The sequence below is a fragment of the Hippopotamus amphibius genome, chromosome 4 (genome assembly GCF_030028045.1).
Source record: "Hippopotamus amphibius kiboko isolate mHipAmp2 chromosome 4, mHipAmp2.hap2, whole genome shotgun sequence".
NCBI lineage: Eukaryota > Metazoa > Chordata > Mammalia > Artiodactyla > Hippopotamidae > Hippopotamus > Hippopotamus amphibius.
Genome location: NC_080189.1, coordinates 87,864,482 through 87,887,059, shown reverse-complemented (window position 1 = coordinate 87,887,059; position 22,578 = coordinate 87,864,482). Strand labels below are relative to the sequence as shown.

At 39.0% G+C, this 22,578-nt stretch overlaps 1 protein-coding gene across 4 annotated transcripts in view; it reads right to left on the bottom strand.

Moving 5' to 3' along the window:
• Window positions 1-22,578, bottom strand: part of ORC5 (origin recognition complex subunit 5) — a 166,304-nt gene that overhangs the window by 77,117 nt on the left and 66,609 nt on the right. The window contains exon 14 of one of the 4 annotated variants that reach the window (XM_057731716.1): window positions 19,821-20,632. The exons of the other annotated variants lie outside the window; for them this stretch is intronic. Coding sequence (XP_057587699.1) covers window positions 20,587-20,632 — 46 coding nt within the window. The 3' untranslated portion in view covers window positions 19,821-20,586. Of the gene's footprint in view, window positions 1-19,820; window positions 20,633-22,578 lie in introns of those variants that run through there. 4 annotated transcript variants of the gene reach the window in all.

The window sequence follows — 22,578 nt, the reverse complement described above, 5'->3', positions numbered from 1 at the left end:
ATTTATCCCTCCCTTGCCTTTCCCCTTTGGTAACTGTGTGTTTTCTGGGTCTGTGAGTCTACTTCTGGGGACCTTTTTTAAAGAGAAAAAAATACAATCTGCAGTCGACCAATACTTTTAAACATTACAGTAAAAAGTATTACTAGAAAAATAAAAACAGAAAATAGAAATATAAGAACAACAAATAAATAATAAAGTATAATGTACTACTATTAGGTTCAGTGGAATTATAATTACTCTACCCAAATCTTGAGAACCTATTCTTAATTTCTGTTCTTACACCATGGCGGGCAAGTAACGACAGTTGCAGAAAGATGCTTTGCAAAGCACTGGGCTAGATGCTGCTTCAGAGTTCACTCTGCTCTCTTGCCCTCCTGAGGCTCTCAGCATGCCCTTCCCCTTGTACCCTCAGGTGAACAAGGTTGGCCTATGTGTTTTGCTAACTCTGTGCACAATCTCTCTCCGGGGGAAGGTCTCCAGAAGCCATCCTACAGAATCCTTGCACATCCTTGTTTAACAGAAGCCCAGTAAGCTGATCTTTGGAACATGGGGATAAAGTCTTATCTTTCCAAAGTCTTTTATTCTTCTGTTGGGGAACAACAAGGCCACCGTTTTTCAGTTGCTTTTATAGTTCATTATGCTCACTGTTATTAAAGACATATTTCTTAAAATGCAATATGCTTAATACAGTTTGTATATATGGTACCTGAGACCATCTAGAAATGTTAAAAATTTTATCCATATGTATCAATGTAGTGGGGCAATATAGTTCTTATTTTACAGCAGTGAATAATCTATTGCCTGGGTGCAGTAACACTAAGAATTGTATCTATTAAAAAGATGCGACCGACCGTTTTAAAACTGCTGAAAGTGTTTTGGGGATGAAGTTGAAATATAATTTGGAAAATAAAAAAGGTAGTAAACTCATATTTTTCTAGACATTTAAAAAATCTGATACATGCAGCAGAGTTCACATTTCAGTGTGCAGCAATTTCTCCCCTTAACAATACCCTGATCGAGCTTTTGTAAACTTACCAGGCATTTGTTTTCAGTTTATGTACTGGGTTTCTCCATGGAGATACATCCATAACATGAAGGCATTCAATATAGAAAATGACATGCAATGCCTTTATTCTTCCAGTTTAATTAATGCTGTGACAACCACTTGGCAGAGACTGCAGTGGAGAGGAGGCCTCTGTAGGGAACTGCAGGTCATAAGCAGTAAGGAAACTGTCAAACTGTTCCTGGGATCCAACATATCAAAATTCGAAGCTTTTTTTGCAGCATCATTGGAGATAAATTCCAAAGAGAACAAGAAACTTGAAAAATTGGCTTGTTTAGTCTAACAAAGAAGAAAGTTAATAATGATACAAGCTGTAATTTTTTGCACATTTCAGATTTCTAGAAAATGGTTTCCCACCAAAAAAAAAAAAACAACCCTGAAACTAATATATTGCAAATCAACTATACTCCAATTATAAAAAGTCCTAATATCCATTGGAGCTATATAAGTTCTCAATGCCCTGAATACTTTGCTTGAAGAATTCAAGTTTCTTTCGTCCCCTCAAGGGGGATATTGAGCGCCAACACAGCACTGGGTACAGTGGTGAACACAACAAAGTCCCTGCTGCCATGAGTGAGCTGGCGGCAGACAGTGAATGAACCATCAGATACAGGATAGACGGGGGATGAATGAAGTGGGGGTGCCATTGCAGACAAGGGGGTCAGGGAAGGCCTCTCTGATGTTTGAGCTGAGACTTAAGTAAGGCAGGGACTGAGACCACTGGGGAGAGAGTGTTCCAGGCCATGGAGGCAGGGAGTGAAAGGCCTGAAGCAGGAGCCTGTTTGCTGGACTTGAGAAAGAGCAAGAGGCTGGTACGGTGGGAGCAGAGGGAGCAAGTCCAAAGTGTCTGGAGATTAGGTGAGAGTGTTAACCAGATGGCCATCGCTTGTAGAGCCCCGTGAAGGTTCCTGAGTCTACCAAACAAAGGCCTCTTTCATATAGCAAATGTTTTCAAATGGCCCTTTTACTCTCTTGTAATAAAAATCTGTAGATAATATAACCTTCACTCATAATTTTAAAAACCTAATATAATGCCCGAACTCCAGGAAGAAGTAGAAGACCTACAATAATTATTTCCCTGCCATACCAGCGACTATAATGAATTCATAGGACCCTTGCACCTGTAAATCAAATCACTGTGAATGTGACAATGGACTGATACCAGTGTGTTGGCAACTCAACAACATGTTGCCGTATAGAGATTTGCTGAAACGGCAAGTACTCTTGAAAAGTTCTGGACAAAATGAAGTAGAAACATTCCCTGAGGTATGCAACAGTTGCATTCTTAGCTAATTAGGTGTGTGGCAAAAGCCTGTAAAAATTAGTTTGTGTTTATGTGTAAAATGGAGTTAGGAACTAGGCTCGAGTCATAATTAATAGATTTCAGGACTTTCAAAGGTCTTGCTGAATGTGGGAAGACCCACTTGCATAGTGGGAAACTATTCTGAGCACTGTACAATGTCTGGCATTCCTGCCCCACTCACTTGCCGGGGTCCAGCCCAGGCAGGATCCAGGGAGTCCCTTGGGAGGGGTAGAGTCAGCGAGAAAAAAAAGAGACAGAGACAGGAGAGAGAGAGAGAGTGAGAGTGTGAGAGTGAGAGAGAGAGAGAGAGTAACTTTAATTTTTGCTCGGGTCTTATATATCTTACATCTTGCTTTGTGGATTTTTCCATTAGGGGCCCCATATCCCTCCCCCAAATGTCCCAATGACTCCGCCGGGGGCCTGTCCTTAGTCAGGTGACGAGTCTTCTATGTAATCATCAGTTCTCATCAGTTCTTCACGTTCTTGTCCATAAACAATCGAACAGTTTTTTCCCCATGCTTAACATTACCATTCTTGTTTTAACCCTCCAGTGATTACAAAGGGGAGGGGAACACAGGATAACAATCTCTAAGGGCAGGCCTCTCAGGCGCCCAGACTTGAAGTGACAAACATTGTTAGCAGGTTAAGCTTAATTAGTGAGCTACATTCTCTATGCTACGTGACAGCAGACATACAGGACATGGACATAACATAGATACCCGTAATATTCTGTTCTTATAAGGGAAGAGTGCATGGGATATTTTATAGGCAACTTTAGTTTGACTGACCCTCACTTCAGAGGTTTGGGATAATTGTGATTGGGTGAGGCAGCATTCCTGATCACAATGCATGGCCCATTACGGCCGAATTGCCAGCAGGGCCCAAGGGTGGGGACAATAAGTTTAAACATTCCTCCATTACCCGGGCCCCCTAAGGGTCTAAATGTGATTTGTTTGCGGCCCATAGAATTTCCACAACACCAAGAAAGCGGGGGGGGGGGGGGGGGGGGGGGGGGGGGGGGGTAGCCACCATTCTTGAAGGCAGCGTTGGCGCCCCTCACCCAGAGAGCTCATCATTCCTAGAAAGAAAAAGTACACAAAGGAGACTCATAGTGAAACTAAATCTCGGGGAACTCCGGTACTTCCAAGATGCCTGCTTTGCAGCTCTCCCGAACCGAAGGTGCCTTCATCGGAATTCCCGCCTTGCAGGCCATTCCCGAAGTGCTCGGCCTTGCCTGAGCCTTTAGGCAATCCCCGGACAGCTCCCGGCACTCACTAAATGCCAGTAGCACCTCCACATACTTCCCATAAGCCCCCCAGTAGACAGTATCGTCTCCTTGGAAACCGCCTGACAGACCATGACAGAGGCTTTGGGTTTTAAAAGGTGTTGGTGATTTTGAGCATGGATACAGACCAGTGTTGTCCCACAGAACTTTATATAATGATGAAAATGCCCCGTATCGGTCCTGTCCAATAACATGGTCACTAGCCACAGGTAGCTACTGAGTTTGAAATGTGGCTGGTACAAGGGAAGGAACTGAATTTTTAATTTTAATTTCTCAATAATTAAATTTAAATAGACACGTGGTTAGTGGCTGTCATGTTGGACAGAACAGTTATAGACAATATAGATTCCTAAAAACCAGTTTTTTTTTTAAATTTATTTATTTATTATTTATTTTATTGGCTGTGTTGGGTCTCCTTTTTGCTGTGCGCGGGCTTCCTTTAGTTGCAGTGAGTGGGGGCTACTCTTCGTTGTGGAGCACGGGCTCCTCATTGCCGTGGCTTCTCTTGATGCAGAGCACGGGCTCTAGGTGCGTGGGCTTCAGTAGTTGCAGCATATGGGCTCAACAGTTGTGGCTGACGGGCTCTAAAGTGCATGCTCAATAGTTGTGGCGCACGGGCTTAGTTGCTCCGCGGCATGTGGGATCTTCCTGGAGCAGGGATCGAACCCGTGTCCCTTGCACTGGCAGGCGGATTCTCAACCACTGCGCCACCTAGGAAGCCCACCAGTTATTTCTTTTATAGTCATCCCTTCCCACCTTACATTCATGATTAATTTTTTATTCTATGGATATAACCACGTTTGAAAAAGGAGTTAGCTTGGAAAAGTTGGACCTGGAGCACTGCACTGTCACTTACATAAGGGCTAATTAGGTAATAAATAATGGGGCCTGATAGCCAATGCCTCTTACCAAATGGACTAGCAGTGAGCTGAGCCCTTCCCCAGAACAAAGAATGTCTGGATACAGAAGTGGATCTCACCTGTAAGCGAAATCACCTGAGGGACTAAAGTGTTCTAGGAACCTGAGGTTTAGAAGACAAAACTATAGCACAGTGAGGACTGAGAAGGGGAGAAGAAATAATAGGGGAAATAAAGACAGTGTTAAAGGGGCCAAGAGAGGAAGCAGAAAGATGCAAGAGAACAGCTTAATCTGAGGAAAGGGGTGGGCAGACTTTAAGCAATGATACAGTATACTTAAACCAGGGGGCAAGATTATCTCCCTACAGTTGCTGTAAACTGGGTGGTGCAATCCCAGTTAGGTGAGCTTCCTTGCCGACCAGACCCTTCCTCACTCTTCCTGAAGAAGAAAGCATTCCTTGTTTCCAGGCTTTGCTCAGCTGCTTCCTCCCCTTAAAATCTTAGCAGATCTGCAGTGTCCAGGCTACGTGGCACCGCCTCCCCTGTCTGCTGTCACCACACAATGGACTGTCTTTATTTCATCCAGTTGGATGAATCACCTTCCAATTCCTTCACTCCGTGTGCCTCTATCACAGCATTTACCCCAACCAGGTGAATAAAGCCCTCTCCTGACTCCTCAAATGGATGTGACCCTCCCCTCTCCTGAACCCCTGGCCCTTCTCTTGGTCATAACATGATGTGTGCCTCCTGGTCCCATCCCCCTCTGCAGAGTGCCTGGCCAAAGTGGGTGCTTGATGAACAGCTGTCAGTGGGAATTTAGCTACTTTTCTCCTTAGCAAAGAAGAGTCCTTAGGTGCTAGGCATAAAAATAGCCCCACCAAAGGTGTCTACATCCTATTCACCAAAACCTGTCAGAGGGCTCTCCCTCCAGGGCATGTGAGCTCCAGGGCAGCCTCAAGGAATACTGTTTTGAACTCCCCCATTGTCCTCTCAGCACGAAGGCATGCCTATTGCTCGCCCAACCTCCCAGGTCCTTTTGAGTGTCTCCAAAGGGACAGAGACCCCCTCCCACCCAACCAGCTCCAAGACCAAGACTTGCTCAGGGAAGAAGCCCCTGTTTAAAGAAAACCTACAGTTGAGAATGAATAGTTTTCATTTAATACATTGATTAACCCAGAATGTTTCCAAACTGTGTGCCCTGAGTCTGGGCAGAGGTGAGACCTCCCCAGCGTAGCCTTTGGAGGTAATCAGGGAGCATGCGGCTTCCTGCAAAGGAGCTGGCATCTGACAGTGCTGTGTGCAGGTTAAGAAGGCTGTCACTGACTTGATGTGCTCCCAGCATTCCCTGACCCCCATCACAGTCTACTGGCAGCGACTGTGCCGTCGCCTCCTTTCTGGTGGAGCATATGCTTGTGGGTGCAGGATCCAAGTCTGTCTTATTCGCTGCTGCATCTCCAGGCTCAGTGCGTTACCTAGTTCACAGTGGACACTGTACATCTGTGTTGAGTGGGTGAAACCACCACCACGTGTATTGCCTAGTACCGAAGAACAATCTGGAACCAGCACTCATGGGCAACTCAGAAAGGCACACCAGTGGGGCCTCTTCTCTTCCCTTCAAGCCATTGTAATCTGCCTTTTACCCCTTCCCAGGCTTTGTAATTTGACAGTTTACATTCTTTACAGTGGACATTCTCTTCATTGGCATCCATGACCCTAATTTCTCTGGTATCTACCTGAGCCTTCCTTTCTTTCCACTATTCCTCTCTGTAAGGTCTCATTCATGGTCAGGACTTCAGCTATCACCCAGAAACTGATGACTCTCAAATCTACCTCTAGCTTGGAATTTCTCTAGAAATGTTCAGCAACTTAAAGGCGCCTGACATAGGTAGAATAATCTTGAACAACACAAAGTAATAGATGACAAGGCCCTAAATCACTTGATAAAGTCAAAATAGTTTTCTGGGCTCGTCACCTAACAAAGCTGGACATATCACCCTGAGTTTTCAAACAAGTTCCTCACTTGAAATTGGTTGCTTTAATTCTATATCTCATCTAGGCTTCTGTGGACATAAACAACAATTGTTAAGTAACCATCCTCATTTAAAAAATCCTTCATCAAACAATGAACCAGAAACATTGTCACCTCTTCTCCTAATGTGAGAACAGGTAGAGGAAAATTCTGAAGGAATAGAATCAGCAGGAATAATCACATTGCCTCCATACAAAGCCCCACACCACTGCCTCAAGCATAACCTACTTGGATAGCTACTGTTCCCCTATCTGATGATAAAGTCAATTACCTGTTCCCCATTACCCAGCGTATATTTTGGCATTACAGTTTCCTGGGGCTTCTTGCATTCAACAAATACATATTCAGTAGACTTGGTTATAAAGATAGTGTCTATAAGCAACATCTCTGAATTCATCAAGGATATGTTGGATGATCCTTTAAGTAAGTGACTCTGTCTGGAGAAACACTCTGCGAAGGATGTTTCCATCTTTGTTTTTTGTTATTTTAATGTTCATTTGGTTGTTATTTGTTTGTATCAGTTATTTTCCACCTATAATATTCCTCTCTTCTGTCCATTTATAGTTTAATTTTACTGCTGCTGACACTGATTTGTAAATCAGTGTCAGAAAAATTATCAAGTGTCATGAATGTACCACTAATCTCATAGAGAATGTTTACAAAGCTAGTTCACACATGAATCCTAACCTAAGCCCCAGCCTCCACTGAGTACTCCTCAACCTTCAGTATGCAGCCACTGAATTGACCTTTTATGGGATCAATATTTTAATCAATATACTTTTAGATAATTTATAATAACTAGTTTGCAAATGGCTTTATTTCAGATGATTTTTTAAAAAAAATATAGACAGCTAACAATTTTTCTTATTCATTAAGTTTGTGAATCTACAGATACAAGGCTAGGATGTTCAGGAAATAATTTTCAAACCCTTGCTGTGTTCTTAATAAATCCATTACATTGTCTCAGCATCACAAGTCATAAATTTTAAAAGTAGTATATTATGCTTAATGCATTTTCTTCCTTTCACTGTTGGCATTTAAAACAGATTCCCATGACAACTGAGCCCCACAGGGTCCCCACTGGATGCTCATGACTTACTAGAAGACTGAAAACCCAGCTGAGATTGATTGTGGGGTCACAAGCTTCAAAAGCGGCCCCTCACCATGACCTAAGAGTATTTCCAATGGGTAAGAAGATATGCCTGGCTTAAACCTGTCAGCACACATGCCCCTTCCCCATACATGAATTTTCTGGACTGTACTCCCCCTCTGAGCTCATCAAGAGCAAAGCTTCGAATGAGAAACAGACTAGCTCCTCACCACAAACATTTTGGGACCCCCTAGAATACAATGTAATGCAAATATGCTGACTGTGTATTTGGCAAAGATAAAACTAAGAGACTCTGATATTGATGGCTGTGGTGTCTGCAGTCCCATTAACTAGGATTTCAAGGTTTATCTGAAGGATTCAACCTGTGACATATGCAGTTGCTAGAGAACACAGTATTGAAGACATACTGACCAACCTAGCCCCACTAAAACTGTAGCCACAGTATAACGGTACAGTATGGCTTGGGTTTGAAACCTGGCTCTGCATCTTGCTTAGCTGTACCTTGGAAATACCTCTTAATCCCTCCAAAGCTTTGGTTTCCTCATGTACCTCCCTGTGGATTTATTGAAAATACAGCAGGGTTTTTAAAAGGGGGAAATTTAAACCTAGCATTTTCTTTCCCCTCTTCTAAATTTTTGCCTTTTATATTAAATTTTTTTCATATCTATTTTATTGCATTTTATTATTTTATTTTTACCCCTGAGCCAGTGATACTCATTGACTCATGAAGGAGATTACTTGTGCTCTAGGAACAAAGAATTTAGGCGTGTTCAACCCTCTTCAATTTGTTAGCACAGTTTGAGGAGGATAGGTATTAGCTCTCTGTTATGCTTGGTAGAATTCTCCTGTGAAGGTGGCTGATCTTGGACTTTTGTTTGCTGAGAGGTTTTGCTTTTTTTCCCAGTTACAAATTTGGTCTGTTCAAATTGTCTGTTTTTAATTGATTTAGTCCTGGCAGGTTGTATGTTTCTAGAAATGTGTCCATTTCTTCTAGGTTGTTCAATTTGTTGGCATACAACTGTTTGGAGTATTCTCATGATTTTGCCTTTCCTGTAGATTCTTGCTTCTTTTCCACTTAGAGAAGACCCTTTAACATTTCTTTTAGGGTAGGTTTCGTATTGATGAACTATTTTAGTTTTTGCTTATCTGAGAAGTTCCTTATCTCTCTTTCAATTCTAAATGATAATCTTGCTGGGTAGAGTATCCTAAGTTGCAGGTTTTTCCCTTCCAGGACTTTTTTTTTTTTTTAATAAATAAATAAATTTATTAAAAAAAATTACCTTTGAAAATTCCTTACTTAGCCCATCTATTAGGTATAGCATATGTTAGTTTCAGGTAAAATACAATATATAGCAGTACAATTACAATGATGTACAGAATACAATTTTACATTATTTTAATTAAAGAGAAAGAAGAAAGCATATTAAAAAGAAAGATGTGGGGACTTGCTGGTGGTCCAGTGGTTAAACTCAACGTTTCCACTGCAGGGGGCATGGGTTTGATCCCTGGTCCAGGAACTAAGATCCCAGGTGTTGCTGGGACTTCCCTGGTGGTCCAGTGGGTAAGACTCTGTGATCCCAAGGCAGGGGGCCCAGGCTTGATGCCTGGTCGGGGAACTAGATCCCTCATACATGCCACAATTAAGAGTCTGAGTGCCGCAACTGAAGATCCTGTGTGCAGCAAGTAAGACCTGTCGCAGCTATGTAGTATGCACTGGTCCAGGTGGTGGGAGGCAGACAAAAACTCAAAGTCTGTTGGAGTTAGAAGAAGCCAACATAGAAGTACTTGATGGCATCTGGTTTCAGGACTTAATGAAGCTCAGGATCTTGATATCTCATCTCAGAAAGAATTAAGTGAGAGACAAAGTGATAGGTAAAAAGTGGATTTATTCAGACACAAACACACCCAACAGACAGAGTGTGGGCCATCTCAGAAGGTGAGAAAAGGCTTCTTTCAGAACTTTGAATACATCACGTCACTCCCTTCTGACCTGCAAGGTTTCTGCAGAGAAATCAGCTGATAGCCTTATGGGGATTCCCTTGTATCTGACTCTATTTTTCTCTTGGTGCCTTCAGAATTCTCTTTATTTTTTACTTTTGCCATTTTAATTATGTCTTGGTTTGAGTCTCGGTTCATTTTGTTTAGGACCCTCTGTGCTTCTTGTTTCCTTCTTTAGGTTTGGGAAGCTTTCAGCCATAATTTCATCAAGTATATATTCGACCCCTTCCTCTCTCTCTTCCCCTTCTGGGACCCCAATGATGCAAATGTTAGTATGCTTGATGTTGTCCCAGAGATTCCTTCAACTGTTCTCATTTTTTCTCATTGTTTTTCTTTTTGCTGTTCTGATTTCCATTATTCTATTTTCCAAATCATTAAGGCATTCTTCTGTATCACCCAATGTAACATTAATTCCTAATGTGTTTTTCATTGTAGTTATTATATTCTTCAGCTGTTTTTTATATTTTCTAGTTCCTTGTTAAAATTCTCACTGTGTTCCTCTATTCTCCGTAATTTCATTAGCATTCTTATTACTAATGCTTTGAACACTTTATCTGGTAAACTGTACATTTGTTCCATTTTTTTCAGGGTTTTCTCTTGCTCTGTCAATGGAAACAAATTTCTCTGTCTTCTCATTTTGCTTAACTTTCTCTGTCTCTATGAAATTAGGTGAAACAGTTACCTACTGTAGTCCTGAAGGAGTGTCCTTACATAGGAGTGACTTTATAGTCTGCACGTGCCCAGTTACTTTGTGGGAGAAGCTGGATCTGATGTGAACACAAGTCACATCTTTCCCCAGGACGGGCAGGCAGCTATCACCTTGGTAGGAGGGGGTACTGGAGATGGAGGGGCTACGGCAAGAGGCAGGTGTGAGCCAGGGCTTCTCTTTTGCTAAGTGGTCATCACTGCCCTATCGATGAGAGAGTTCTCTTTAACTCATTAGCATAGAGGTTTTTTTTGTTCTTTTAAATCATAAATGGATCTTGACAAATGATTTTCTGCATTAAATTAATCATGTGGTTTTCTTCTTTAGTCTATTGACATGGTGAATTACATTGATTTTTGAGTGCTAAATCACTCTTGCACTCCTGAAAAAATTCCACTTGGTCATAATGTATTACCATTGATACTTACATATATTTGCTGGCTTTGATTCAGTAATAATTTGCTGAGGATTTTTTTGCCTTTTTTTCTTTTATTATTATTTTTATACATCTTTATTGGAGTATAATTGCTTTACAGTGTTGTGTGTTTCTGCTGCACAACAAAGTGAATCATTTATATTTGTACATATATCCCCATATCCCCTCCCTCTTTTGTGTCTATCTTAATGAGGGATACTGGTCTGCAAGTTTTCTTGTTCTCTTGTCTGGTTTTGGTATCAAGGTAATGGTGGCCTTGTAAAATAATTTGAAAAGTGTTCCTCTTCTATTTCCTGAGTTTTTGTAGAATAAGTATTATTTATCCTTTAAATAATTATTAGAATTCTTTAGTGAAGAATATGGCTATTCAGATTATCTGTTTATTCTTGAATAAGTTTTGGCTGGCTGTGTTTCACAAGGAATTTGTCCATTTAATTTAAATAACCAAATTCATGGGCATTCAGAATATTCTCTTTCAGTAATTATACCCTTTCTATCATACAGTAATCTCTGTGTACTTTTTTCTTGATTAGCTTGACCAGAGATTTATGAATTTTGCTGATCTTTCCCCAGCAACAGGTTTTTTTCTGTTCCTTTAGCCATTTCTTCCAAGGACCATCAGGGTCTCATCTGCTGCTTCACATCTCTGTCATCTTCTGCTCCTCAATTTCTTCCCTAAGAGGCATTCTAGTGTCAGCTGTTGAGTGAATACAGTTTTTCATACACACTATACACATATTAGAGATAATATATATGAATTGCCTATTATGGTGCCAAGCACATAAATGCTCACCTGGTAATTATCATCAATAACAATCACATAGTTTTAACAGTGAAAATGAAAAGAGGAAAAGGAAAACAAATTTCCATCTCAAATGGCTATGTATGTCCAATAATCCTCTGAGCTTTTTTACTCATCTTCCCTTACTCAGGTCGCTCTTATTTCTTGTAATGTAATGATGGACCCATATTTATAACTTTAATCATTAGATAGACCTGTCAGTTTTACCCTATTCTGCATACTACAACTTTCTTACTAATGAATTTTTCACGGTGGGGATTGAAAGAGAATCAGTGCAAACCAATCCAGCATCCAGAGCCACAACTCGAAACATGTCTTCTCCTGAGCATGGTTCAGTGGTGGACGTATCATGATTAGGGTAAAAAAATACAGCAAAAGATAGATGGATATTCCCATGGGAAAAAAAAGTTACTAAATGTTACACACTTAGACATACTTAGAAGAAACCTTTATTTTAATGACAAAATTCTGAATATTACCTTTTAATTAGTTTTTACTTCTGAAATGGAGAGAACGCAAATTCCTAGCAGTAAGAACAGCCCTAAAAGAATGGATTTCGGAAACTAATTAGCATATTCAGTCTGTGAACTCAGTATTTACAGGTCATTTTGTCTGGGCTGGGCATCGCGTAAATTGTTATATCTAAATCTATGACCCACTCACTCCTTTCCTGTCATTTTTCTTTTTAATGTTGCAAAGATTATTTGAAATTTTAGTATTAAAGTTAGAAATTTAGTATTTGCAATTTCAGTATTTAAAAAAAGAAAATTCCAATTGTATCATGAATCCCATCTTCCTATGGAAACAAGTAAGCGAAGGTTCCTTACACAGTTTAGAAGCAACTCCCCAGGGAGGGGATTTACCTTCTAGAGGGGTTCTGAATGCTCCTAGGCAAGAGCTCAGTGAGTAGGCAGTTTTCTGACTCAGAAGACCTGGCCATAATTCCTTCATGTACACATTTCCCTTACACATTCCCATTTAGATACTGACAACCCCTGAATTTGTATTTCCAAACTGGGTTTCTGCCCTGAACTTCAGACTTGTCTAACTGTCTCCTTGACATCTCCAATCTGATACCTAATAGAAATCTCCAATATACCATGTCCACACCTGAACTCCTGATCTTATCTCCCCTCCATGTTTCCAGATGTTCAGGTCAAAAACCCTGGAATCATCCTTTATTCTTTCTTTCAAAACTGACACCCAAGTAATCAGCAAATCATGCAGACATTTCTTTTAAATTATATCCTAAATCTGATAACTTCTCACCACCTCCACTATTAACACCCTTATCTGAGCCACCTTTATCTCTCACTTAGATTACTTTAATAGCTTTCTGCTTTTCTTGCTTCCAGTCTACTCAATACTGGTTCCAGTATTTCTTAAAAAAAAAAAAAAAAAAAAATCTAAGCCAGACCATGTGACTCCTCTGCTGCTCAAAACTCTCCCCATCTCACAAAGATTAAGAACCAAGGTCTTAACTGCCATTCTTTTTTAGATTCTCTTCCCATACAAATCATTATAGAGTATTGAGAAGAGCTCCTTATGCTATATAGCAGGTCCTTATTTGTTATCTATTTTATATATAGTGTCTATTTGTCAATCTCAGCCTCCCAATTTATCCCTCCTCCCACCCCCCCGCTTTGCCCCCTGGTAACCATGTCTGTTTTCTACATCTGTGACTCTGTTTCTATTTTATAAATAAGTTCATTTGTACCTTTTTTAGATTTCACATATAAGCAATATCATATATTTGTTTTTCTCTGTCTGACTTGTTTCACTCAGTATGACAATCTCTAGGTCCATCTGTGTTGCTGCAAGTGGCATTATTTTGTTCTTTATGGTTGCATAATATTCCGTTGTATATATGTACCACATCTTCTTTATCCATTCCTCTGCTGACGGACATTTAGGTTGCTTCCATGTCCTGGCTATTGTAAATAGTGCTACAATGAACACCGGGATACACCTATCTTTTTGAATTATGGTTTTCTCCAGATATATGCCCTGGAGTGGGATTGCAAGGTCATAGGATAGGTCTATTTTTAGTTTCTTAAGGAACCTCCATACTGTTCTCCATAGTGGCTGTACCAATTTACATTTCCACCAACAGTGTAAGGAGGGTTGCCTTTTCTCCATACCCTCTCCAGCATGTACTCTTTGCAGACTTTTTGATAATGGCCATTCTGACTGATGTGAGGTGATACCTCGTAGTTTTGATTTAGATTTCTCTAATAATTAGCAATGTTGAGCATCTTTTCATGCGCTTTTTGGCCATCTGTATGTCTTCTTTGTAGAAATGTCTATTTATATCTTCTGCCAATTTTTTGATTGGGTTGTATTTTTTCATACTGAGCTGAATGAGGTGTTTGTATATTTTGGAGATTAATCTCTTGTCAGTATAACTGATACACTTTGCTGTATAGCAGAAACTACCACAACACTGTAAATAAACTATACTCTAATAAAAATTAAAAAAACAATTAAAATATGCAAATAAAATAAAATATTTACAACCCATTAAAAAAAAAAAAAGAACTAAGGTCTTTCAATGCCCTGCAAGGTTTCACATGAGCTGCCATCCATTACCTCTCTGATCCCACCTCCTACCAAGGTTGACTTTGTTCCCTATACTCCAAACAGGAGTTGGCCCTCTTGTAGCCAGAGCTCCTGTGCTTTGGAAAAATGGAGAACAGATATCTGGTGAGGGTATGGGTACAACCAACAGTCTGTCACACTAACTCAAATTTTGAAAGGACATAAAATATATTCCATCTGCATTCCATATTTTTATTTTCTGTCTATTATGTTCTGTGTGGTGATTTAAACCATGCTTGCAAATTTTTTGACACTCCTTCTATCAAGAGGTGGGTATAAATCCCTTCCCTTTAAATACAAGGAGGACTTAATCACAATACTGCAGAAGTGATGTTATGAAACTTCTGAGGCTTGATTAGAAAAGGCCATGCAGTACTGCTATTTTCTCTTGGGATGCTTACTTTTTGGAACCTAGTCACCATGCCATGAAGTGGAGACAGCACATGGAGAGACCACACCTAAGTGTTCCAGGTAGGAGCCATCAGCCAGTGTCAGCCTCCAGACAAGAGTGAGGAAGCCAGCTTTCATGTGATTCAACTCCAGTCTCAAGTTGCCCCACAGGATACCACATGGAGCCAAGCGCTGCTCAAACTGCAGATTCATGAGATCAAAATAAATGACTCCTGTTTTTAGGCCATTAGGTCTGGGGTGGTTTGTCATCCAGGAATAGATAATTGAACATCCTGTTTCCACGCCATTTTCGATACATATTTCCACAACTTAGCATGTACTTCACTGCCCTCCTCCTTCCATACTTCAACTTTTGTCTCTCTTCCCTCACTTCGGTGCTTCTTTTGTTCTTTCTCCCATTTTATTATCATGACAAGCATTTTAAATAAGCAATTCTAATGAAAAAGATATATTGGCCACACATATTTGAGAAATGGTTTTTGATGTTATATCTTTGAAATATATTGCTTTACATTATGTTAAGGTGGTTTCACACTTTAACTACTTGTACGTAAGTGATTTTTAAAAAAAACTGTGTCACTCTAAACATTTTTGATGAAACACCAAACTTAAGTCCTGCCAGTCATATTTCACAGGCTGCTATGAGAATCATTAGTCTCCACCTGACCTCTCTCTCAACATAAAAGACACAATTACACTTTTTCTTTAAACTACAAGAACAATACAGTAACTAAAGTAAATATACCAAAACTTTTACTTACAGAGGCTATTTCTGAATGTTGTTAACTGGTGATTTTTATTTCATGATTGTCCCAAATTTCCACAGTAAACATGTGTTCCTTTTATAATAACTAAAAACAGATTTTTAAATTAGGTATAACAGCATTATAAAAAAAAACAAGTTCTAAATTGTTTTCTCTTTAAACAGGGCTGGGGCTCTTTTCACATTCTCTTCTTTTTTCTTTACAGTTTAACCCAGAACTTTCATCATAAAAGAAATCAGGCAACCAGCCCAGGCTTCAGGGAGCTGTGGGCAGTGTCCTCTTTTGTTCAACAGCTCCAAAGTTTTATTCTTACCTAAGCTGGAGAGTTAGCTCTTCTAATCTACTAATCTAAGAAAATTTCTTTTTATTGGTACATGTTTTATTTCTCCCACATAACTTTCAGTTACAATATCATAATAAAAAAAATCTGATTATTTAGATTTATTTCCTTTCTCTGTAGCTCACTTCAGCTTAATTATTATGTTTTTATACTCAGAGGCATTTGTAGCAGCTGCCTGTTTTATCCCTCCTCAAGCCATGTGGCTCTTTCCCATGTCTTTCCATCCACTCGATGCCTAGGCTTTAGTCAATGTTTTTCAATGAAAAAAAGAGAGACCGATGTAGAAAACAGCAGGAGTTTCTGTTTCAGCATCTTTTCTCATGGATGCTTATGGGGTTAGTGCATCTCTGTTCCTCTAAGGCTCTCTTCATTTCCAGCTGGATGAATCCCATGAACAAGGATGGCTGAGGAAGTGAACCTAAAGTGGGTTCAGAAATTCTAGGGCACACCTAAGCCAGTGCAGTGCCTCTATTATTATGAAAATTGGCCCGAAGTGATTAAATCATGTGTTTGGATCTGACATTCTCCACAGAACTAAGACGCTAGGTGGGTTTGGTTTTTCCTTTTGGGACCAAATACTAAATGGGACTTAACCCAGGTCTCTTACTACCACTTCTTACACTAAGGGAATGGGGTTTATATGAATAGCAGAGAACTCGTTTGAAAAAATAAAATTAACTTGCAGTTCTGTGGTGAGTTAACGAGCAATAGCTATGACCACCTTCTTAATTCATTTCAGGATAGTTTCTCCCTCACCATGTCAAGAACAATTTTCACCACTATTCTCATGACCCCTACACTAATGCCTGGCAGGAACTCTGATCTGTAACTAGATCCAACCACCCACTTCATGCTTTCACTTGAATAAGCACCTCAATGGCAAACGTGCAAAACTGAACTCGTAATCCTTTCATCCCACAGACCTAGCCCTTCCCTCAGGATTTCCTATTTTAAGGAATGGCTCTCCGCATGCTGAGCACGCCTGTTGTCCAGGAAAGAAATCTGTCTCCCTTGTCCACTGCTGTATCTCCCACACCCAACACAATGTCTGGCACATAGCTGGTACTTAGTATTTTCTCTGGTGAATATTGAATAATTTTATGGGAACTGCCATTAAATAGGACTCTCAACTTCCTCAAAGACCAATGAAATGGATTATGGTTTATCCAAAACCCCAAGCAAATCGCTACTGCCTCTAAAATCAGACTCTTTTCTCATGCCAAAGCTACCACTATTTACTCAAACAGTTGAATGCCTCCTAAAATTCCCATCATTATTGTGCATCAACATGCAGTTAAATGAATGAATTGATTATAATTTTCTCTGTTCTACCAAATTTCTACTTCTCAAACTGTGCTTCATGAATGTGTCACTGCTGGAAGATGAACACTAACTGTGCATTCAGGGCATTTAACAGCAAACTTGAGTGAAATGCTGATATCTTGATAGGAAAGATTTCTTTGAGCTCTACTAAACATTTTTGAAAGCAAATAGTGTCAGCAGACTGAAATTACATGCAAAATTATCTAAACTATTTTACATATGATAGTCACACTTTGTAGGAGATGAAGCTTTCAAAATGTAGGGGATGAAGCGGAATAATATCAACCTCCAATCTAAGTCTCTGCTCTTGGAAAAAGGCATAAGATGTAACTATGGTACACAACAGTGTAAAACTTCAGGTAAAAGTGGAGGATGCTATTACAGCCCTGACTGCCTACATGGGGCAGCTGCTGCATTTCATCTACTATTTTAGAGACTCTCTGAGTACTTAATGCAATAAGAGATGCAGTATTCCTGGACTTGGTCCACTACTTTTCTTTGCATAGTACAAGCAGAGTAGGGCAGACCTTGGAGGAACAAAGAAGGCTTCTTCTTACGCTGAGCTTTCCTTGCTCTAGACCACCTTAATTACATTAAACAGTTGTTGGTTAACAAAATCCGTTGGCAGTATACTACTAATTGTTCAGCCATCACACCTTGAGGGCAAACAATGTAACTCCTCAGTCAGTCACCTGCTCTCTGATTTGATCATTCTCAGTTCATGCTTTTGACTATTCAACAAGATCCTGAAAAATAAGTAATGAAACCTACATGTGAATCAGAACACAACAGAAAATCCTTCAGTTCTAAAAACAAAAATCCAAGGTATTGTGTCCATTTGAATAACTCAAAAATTTTTAAGAAAAAGTTTCCTGGATATGATTAGGTAAGAGTATCTCTTCTCTATTTAGTTGGAATGTTGTCACACTCTGTCACTTACCTCTTTTTGAGGTCACAAATATTTCATGATAATAATAATAGCTAACATTTATTGAGCACTTACGATGTGTCAGGTACCTTACTTAGATCAGGGTTTCTCAACCTTGGCACTACTGATACTTTGGACCAGCTAATTCTGCTGTGGGACATGCATTTAGGATGGTTAGCAGTCTCCTAGGTCTCTACTCTCCCCCACCCCACACCCAGTTGTGACAACCAAAAATGTCTCCAGAAATTGCTAAATATTCTCTGGTGGGCAAAAATGCCTCCAGTTGAGATCTAGCACCTTAAATATATCAACTTGCTTACTAATTCTCTAAACAACTGCGTGAGGGAAGTTCTAATTTCCCCGTATAGGTGAAAAAACAGAGGCACAAAGAGATTCAATAATTTATCTAATGTCACACAGCTCCTAGAGGTACAGATGGTATTTGCTAAAGGGAGTCTGACTCCAGAGCCCCAACTCTTTAACTGCTGCCCTAGAGACCTGACCCCTTTTTGACTTTTTAGGGCTTAATGAAGAGAGACTTGTAGGATCAGAATCCCTTCCAGAGTTACTGCAAAGGAACTGTTTCAGCAATGAAGACTGATTCAGGGATTGAAACTGACTTGAAAACAAGAGGGGAATAAGGTCTCCACCTAACTACGTATATCTGAGTCATGGTAATGGAAAGAAGACATTTTTAAAATGGAGGATCACTCATGTATAAAAAATCTAAAATCCTACAGCTTGGTAATTTTGTTCTTCTACCACCTAAATCATTTTTAAATTTGGTAGAATAGATGCTGAGTATAATTTAAGCACCTCCTCTCTGAACAGAAATATCTGGCCCCCCGGCCAGCATAATTCTCATCATTAGATTCCCTCCTCTAACTGGAGATTTATATCTTCCAATTAGGAAATTCATCTGCAGATAACCCTTGTTAAAACACTAATATCCATATGAACCTCTGTTAGTCTTTGTTTAAATAAATTAATCAAATTAGCTAGTGAGTCATTTAGCAAGCCATTAGTAAGTAAATTACAAAACATAAAGTTCTGATGGCCCAGTCAGAGGCAGGAAAATCTGGTTACAAGCTGTTTTGCAGGAAAGCCACACGTGGGGCTAGTAGCACAGTGTGGGGCAGTACAGATAAGCAAGGTGCTGGGTGGGAACAGGTGGCCAAGCACTGAGGAGGCATGGAGAGTCACATACAGGAAAACTTGCCTCCTTTCTGTCTTCCCCAGTTCCCTACTTGACAATCTCTTTCCCCTCTCATATTCCGGAGTTCTTCCCTCAACATGCAGATTGGTCCCAGGCTATCCAAGAAGGCTGCACAGCAGACTATGAGAGGCTGAAAACCCCCCAAGTAGCATTGCTTTTCATTGAATCAGCTACTCAAACTGCCTTCTACCTGAAGGATACACAGATTTCTATGTGCAGTAAACCTAAGCCTGAATTTGCAACGCACATGGCTCTTCCCTGGTCCTGGCTTCTCCAAACATCTTGTGGAACACAAAATTTCACCATCTTCTGTGGGACAAGAGACACAGGGTGAGGGTGCTCCTTGCTATCTTGTGTAGGGAGACAAAGAGACACAGGGTGAGGATGCTCCTTGCTATCTTGTGTAGTGAACTCATACTTTCTTTGATCCAGAAAGTATGAGTTCACTACATTAAAAGGCTTCCTATTTGGGGGGTGCCTATTGTGAGAATTTTTCTTCAAAAAAAGAGAGAATAAAATGCAACTGAAATTTAAACTAGGCTCTGTAATTAAGCACTTTAAATCTGCTCAAAATAATTTTCAAGCATTTAAATGCTAACAGAGAATGTGTTCAAAAATATGAATAGATAAGAAAATCAGACCCAAGGTTTATAACTGATATAATAGGAAAAAATTTTATAGTGGGACTATTAAAGCCCAACAATTAAAAAAGGAAGGAAAACCATCATGTAGATTACAAAGCTATATTGGGTAGTTAATTGCAAAAGTTACCAGATAAACCTGACCTAAGCATACTGCAGTTATCAAGTAGGCTTAGAGGTGGAAAGCTGCCCTATATCTGATCAAACTACCTTGCCTTTTGAGAAAATCAGGGTGAAAGATAAGCATATACAAACCTGGATCTTAAAAAAAAAAAAAAAAAAAACCTTCTACTTATTATATTTTGCAACTATGATCTTTTAAAGTGGTGGCCTTAGGAAAATCTGCTTTGGCAAGCAACTGCAGAGGTTCCTGTGGAGAGGAAGTGAAAAGACTGGGCTTATATACAAGGGCTGCTGGCACGTTCAAAGCGCAGGGGATAGTTCACAGAGCAAAATGTAGTCCTCAGTAAATGGGTTTCAGGCAATTTCAGTGTTAAGATAACATCATTAAGAATAGAACAGATTGTGCTCAAACCCTGCTGTTTATAATTAACACGTTCCTTCCAAATACTCCAGGGTCCCTGGTAAATAGTCTTCTGCTCACATTCACCCAGACCAATCAGAGTATTTTCATCAGATTACATGCTGGGCCAGCACCTGTCTGGACAAATCCAATAGAGCCAAAGAACTCCTCTCCCTGGTCAGCTGAGTAGCTGGATGAACACAGCTTGGCTTAGTCATTGTCACAGTGTCCATATGGCTTTGAAGCTTGTTTTCACAAGAAATCATACAAGTATTTTATTATGTCAAAGTTCACCGTCCTATAAACAAAAACAGATAATATGTTAGCATCCTCAACCCCTAGACTGCTCACCTTTGTATATATGATTCTGAGAAGCAGATGCAAAATAATTTATGTTTAATACTAAATAATCCTATCATACTGTCAAAAGCATCATGATAGAATTGACATTATTCTTTTAAATGTCACTAGGATCAAAGTTTCTTTATTTTCCCCTAAAGCATAAAGTTTGCTTTTCTAAAAAAAAGAGAAAACGAAGTTAGAACTATCCAACATGCTGTATTTCAATTATACTACAGAAAGTCTGGATTTCATTTGAAAGCTATTTGCTTTTTTGTCTAATAACCAGAATAAAGTAATTAGAGATGCATAAGTATTTAAATCTTCTTTGCTTTTGAGCATTGTTTATCTTCCAAAACACCTGTTTTATCATTACATAATGCATAGCTCATCTGTCCTCATTTGAAGTTTTCATTCTTTTCAGTCTTTTAACACTGGCTGACCTGTGTTTGTATTGTAACTAAATCTGTAAGATCCAAGAATACGATACAACAAACAGACGATGTGAATGTATATTTTTGTACTCTGATGGCAGGCAGAATAAAATAGCAGGAGACAGAGACATATAATTATTTTCCTTTCTCTAAACTCATTCTTCACTATAAATATTCAGACTTGGAGGTTTATTATTTGAATAAATGGTCAAAATAATTAGATATAATGATCTAGCAATAAGTATAAAATTAAAGCCTTAAAGTATTCAATTCTGCAAAAATAATCATCCATGTGAGAACAGTCTTTTAAAGATTCACTAATTGCATGCTCTTATTTATTAAACCATCATCAATTAGTGTTTTTGTCTATCATTTTGTGATACACTTTCTAAAAAAGTTTCTAAGCAAATGACTGACATCAAATATTTTTTAAAATCTGGAATGGGGAACTATAGATACTGCTTATGAAAACATTTTAAAATAGCTCAAATGAGATGCTATGGCTATTGTGGTACCTAATGATGGAATGAAGACTACTTTGTTTCACTACAATAGTGCCTCTTTGAAGGACACTAAAACTTTCCAAATTGCATAAAAACACTGCCAAAACAATTCTGTTATCATGAGCAGTAATAAAACAACTAAAAATAGTTACTAAAAAAAAAAACTTATCTCAGGCATAAAGACATAAAAGGTATGGTTATTATATCATAAAGCTATTTATTTTTATGTGTTTTTCTTTCATTCAAATCTAGAACCCCCCCAAATTTACTAGTAACAAGGTACCACTAACAAATTATTTTTAAAAAAAAATCATGAAGATTTTTATGCTTGGCTGAAGAGTTTTTTTTTTTTTTTTTTTAAGAGGATCTTAGAAGGAAACAGACTATAGTAGGCTATTTTTAACCATAGGCAAAAAGTAAGGTTGAATTTGTATATCTCTCCAGGCACATTTCCCCACAATGACTTTGGGTCTTAAGATTATAAACCTAAAGTGACAAAGTGAAGTGAACTTAATATTAAGTTTTATTGTCTTTTGGATTTTTTTTTTTTTTGCATTGAGTGGAAAAGAAAAAGTTTAGAAGCTAAAATGAAAACAATTAAAATTCCAACACTATGGGACTAGAAGGCATTATTTGATAGACTATTACAAAGCCACACAAAATGATCAGTATAAAGCCATAACTACAATATTAAGAGAGGTAAGGAGAACAGAGAATTGGAACTATGTTGTGATAGCTAAAGAGAAATGTTTGTATAATGGACTAGTACTAGAATATAAACAAATGAAAATACTGTGATTTGTTACTGGTAGGACTCCTTGTTATCTAATAATCTATTTAACACTGCAGCATAGTTCATGCAATAAATTTTTCTTTATAGAATGAATGGACTGACTTAAAAACACTAAGCAATTTAAACACTAAAAACACTTAAATACTTAAAAACACTAAGCATTTATAAAAAGATT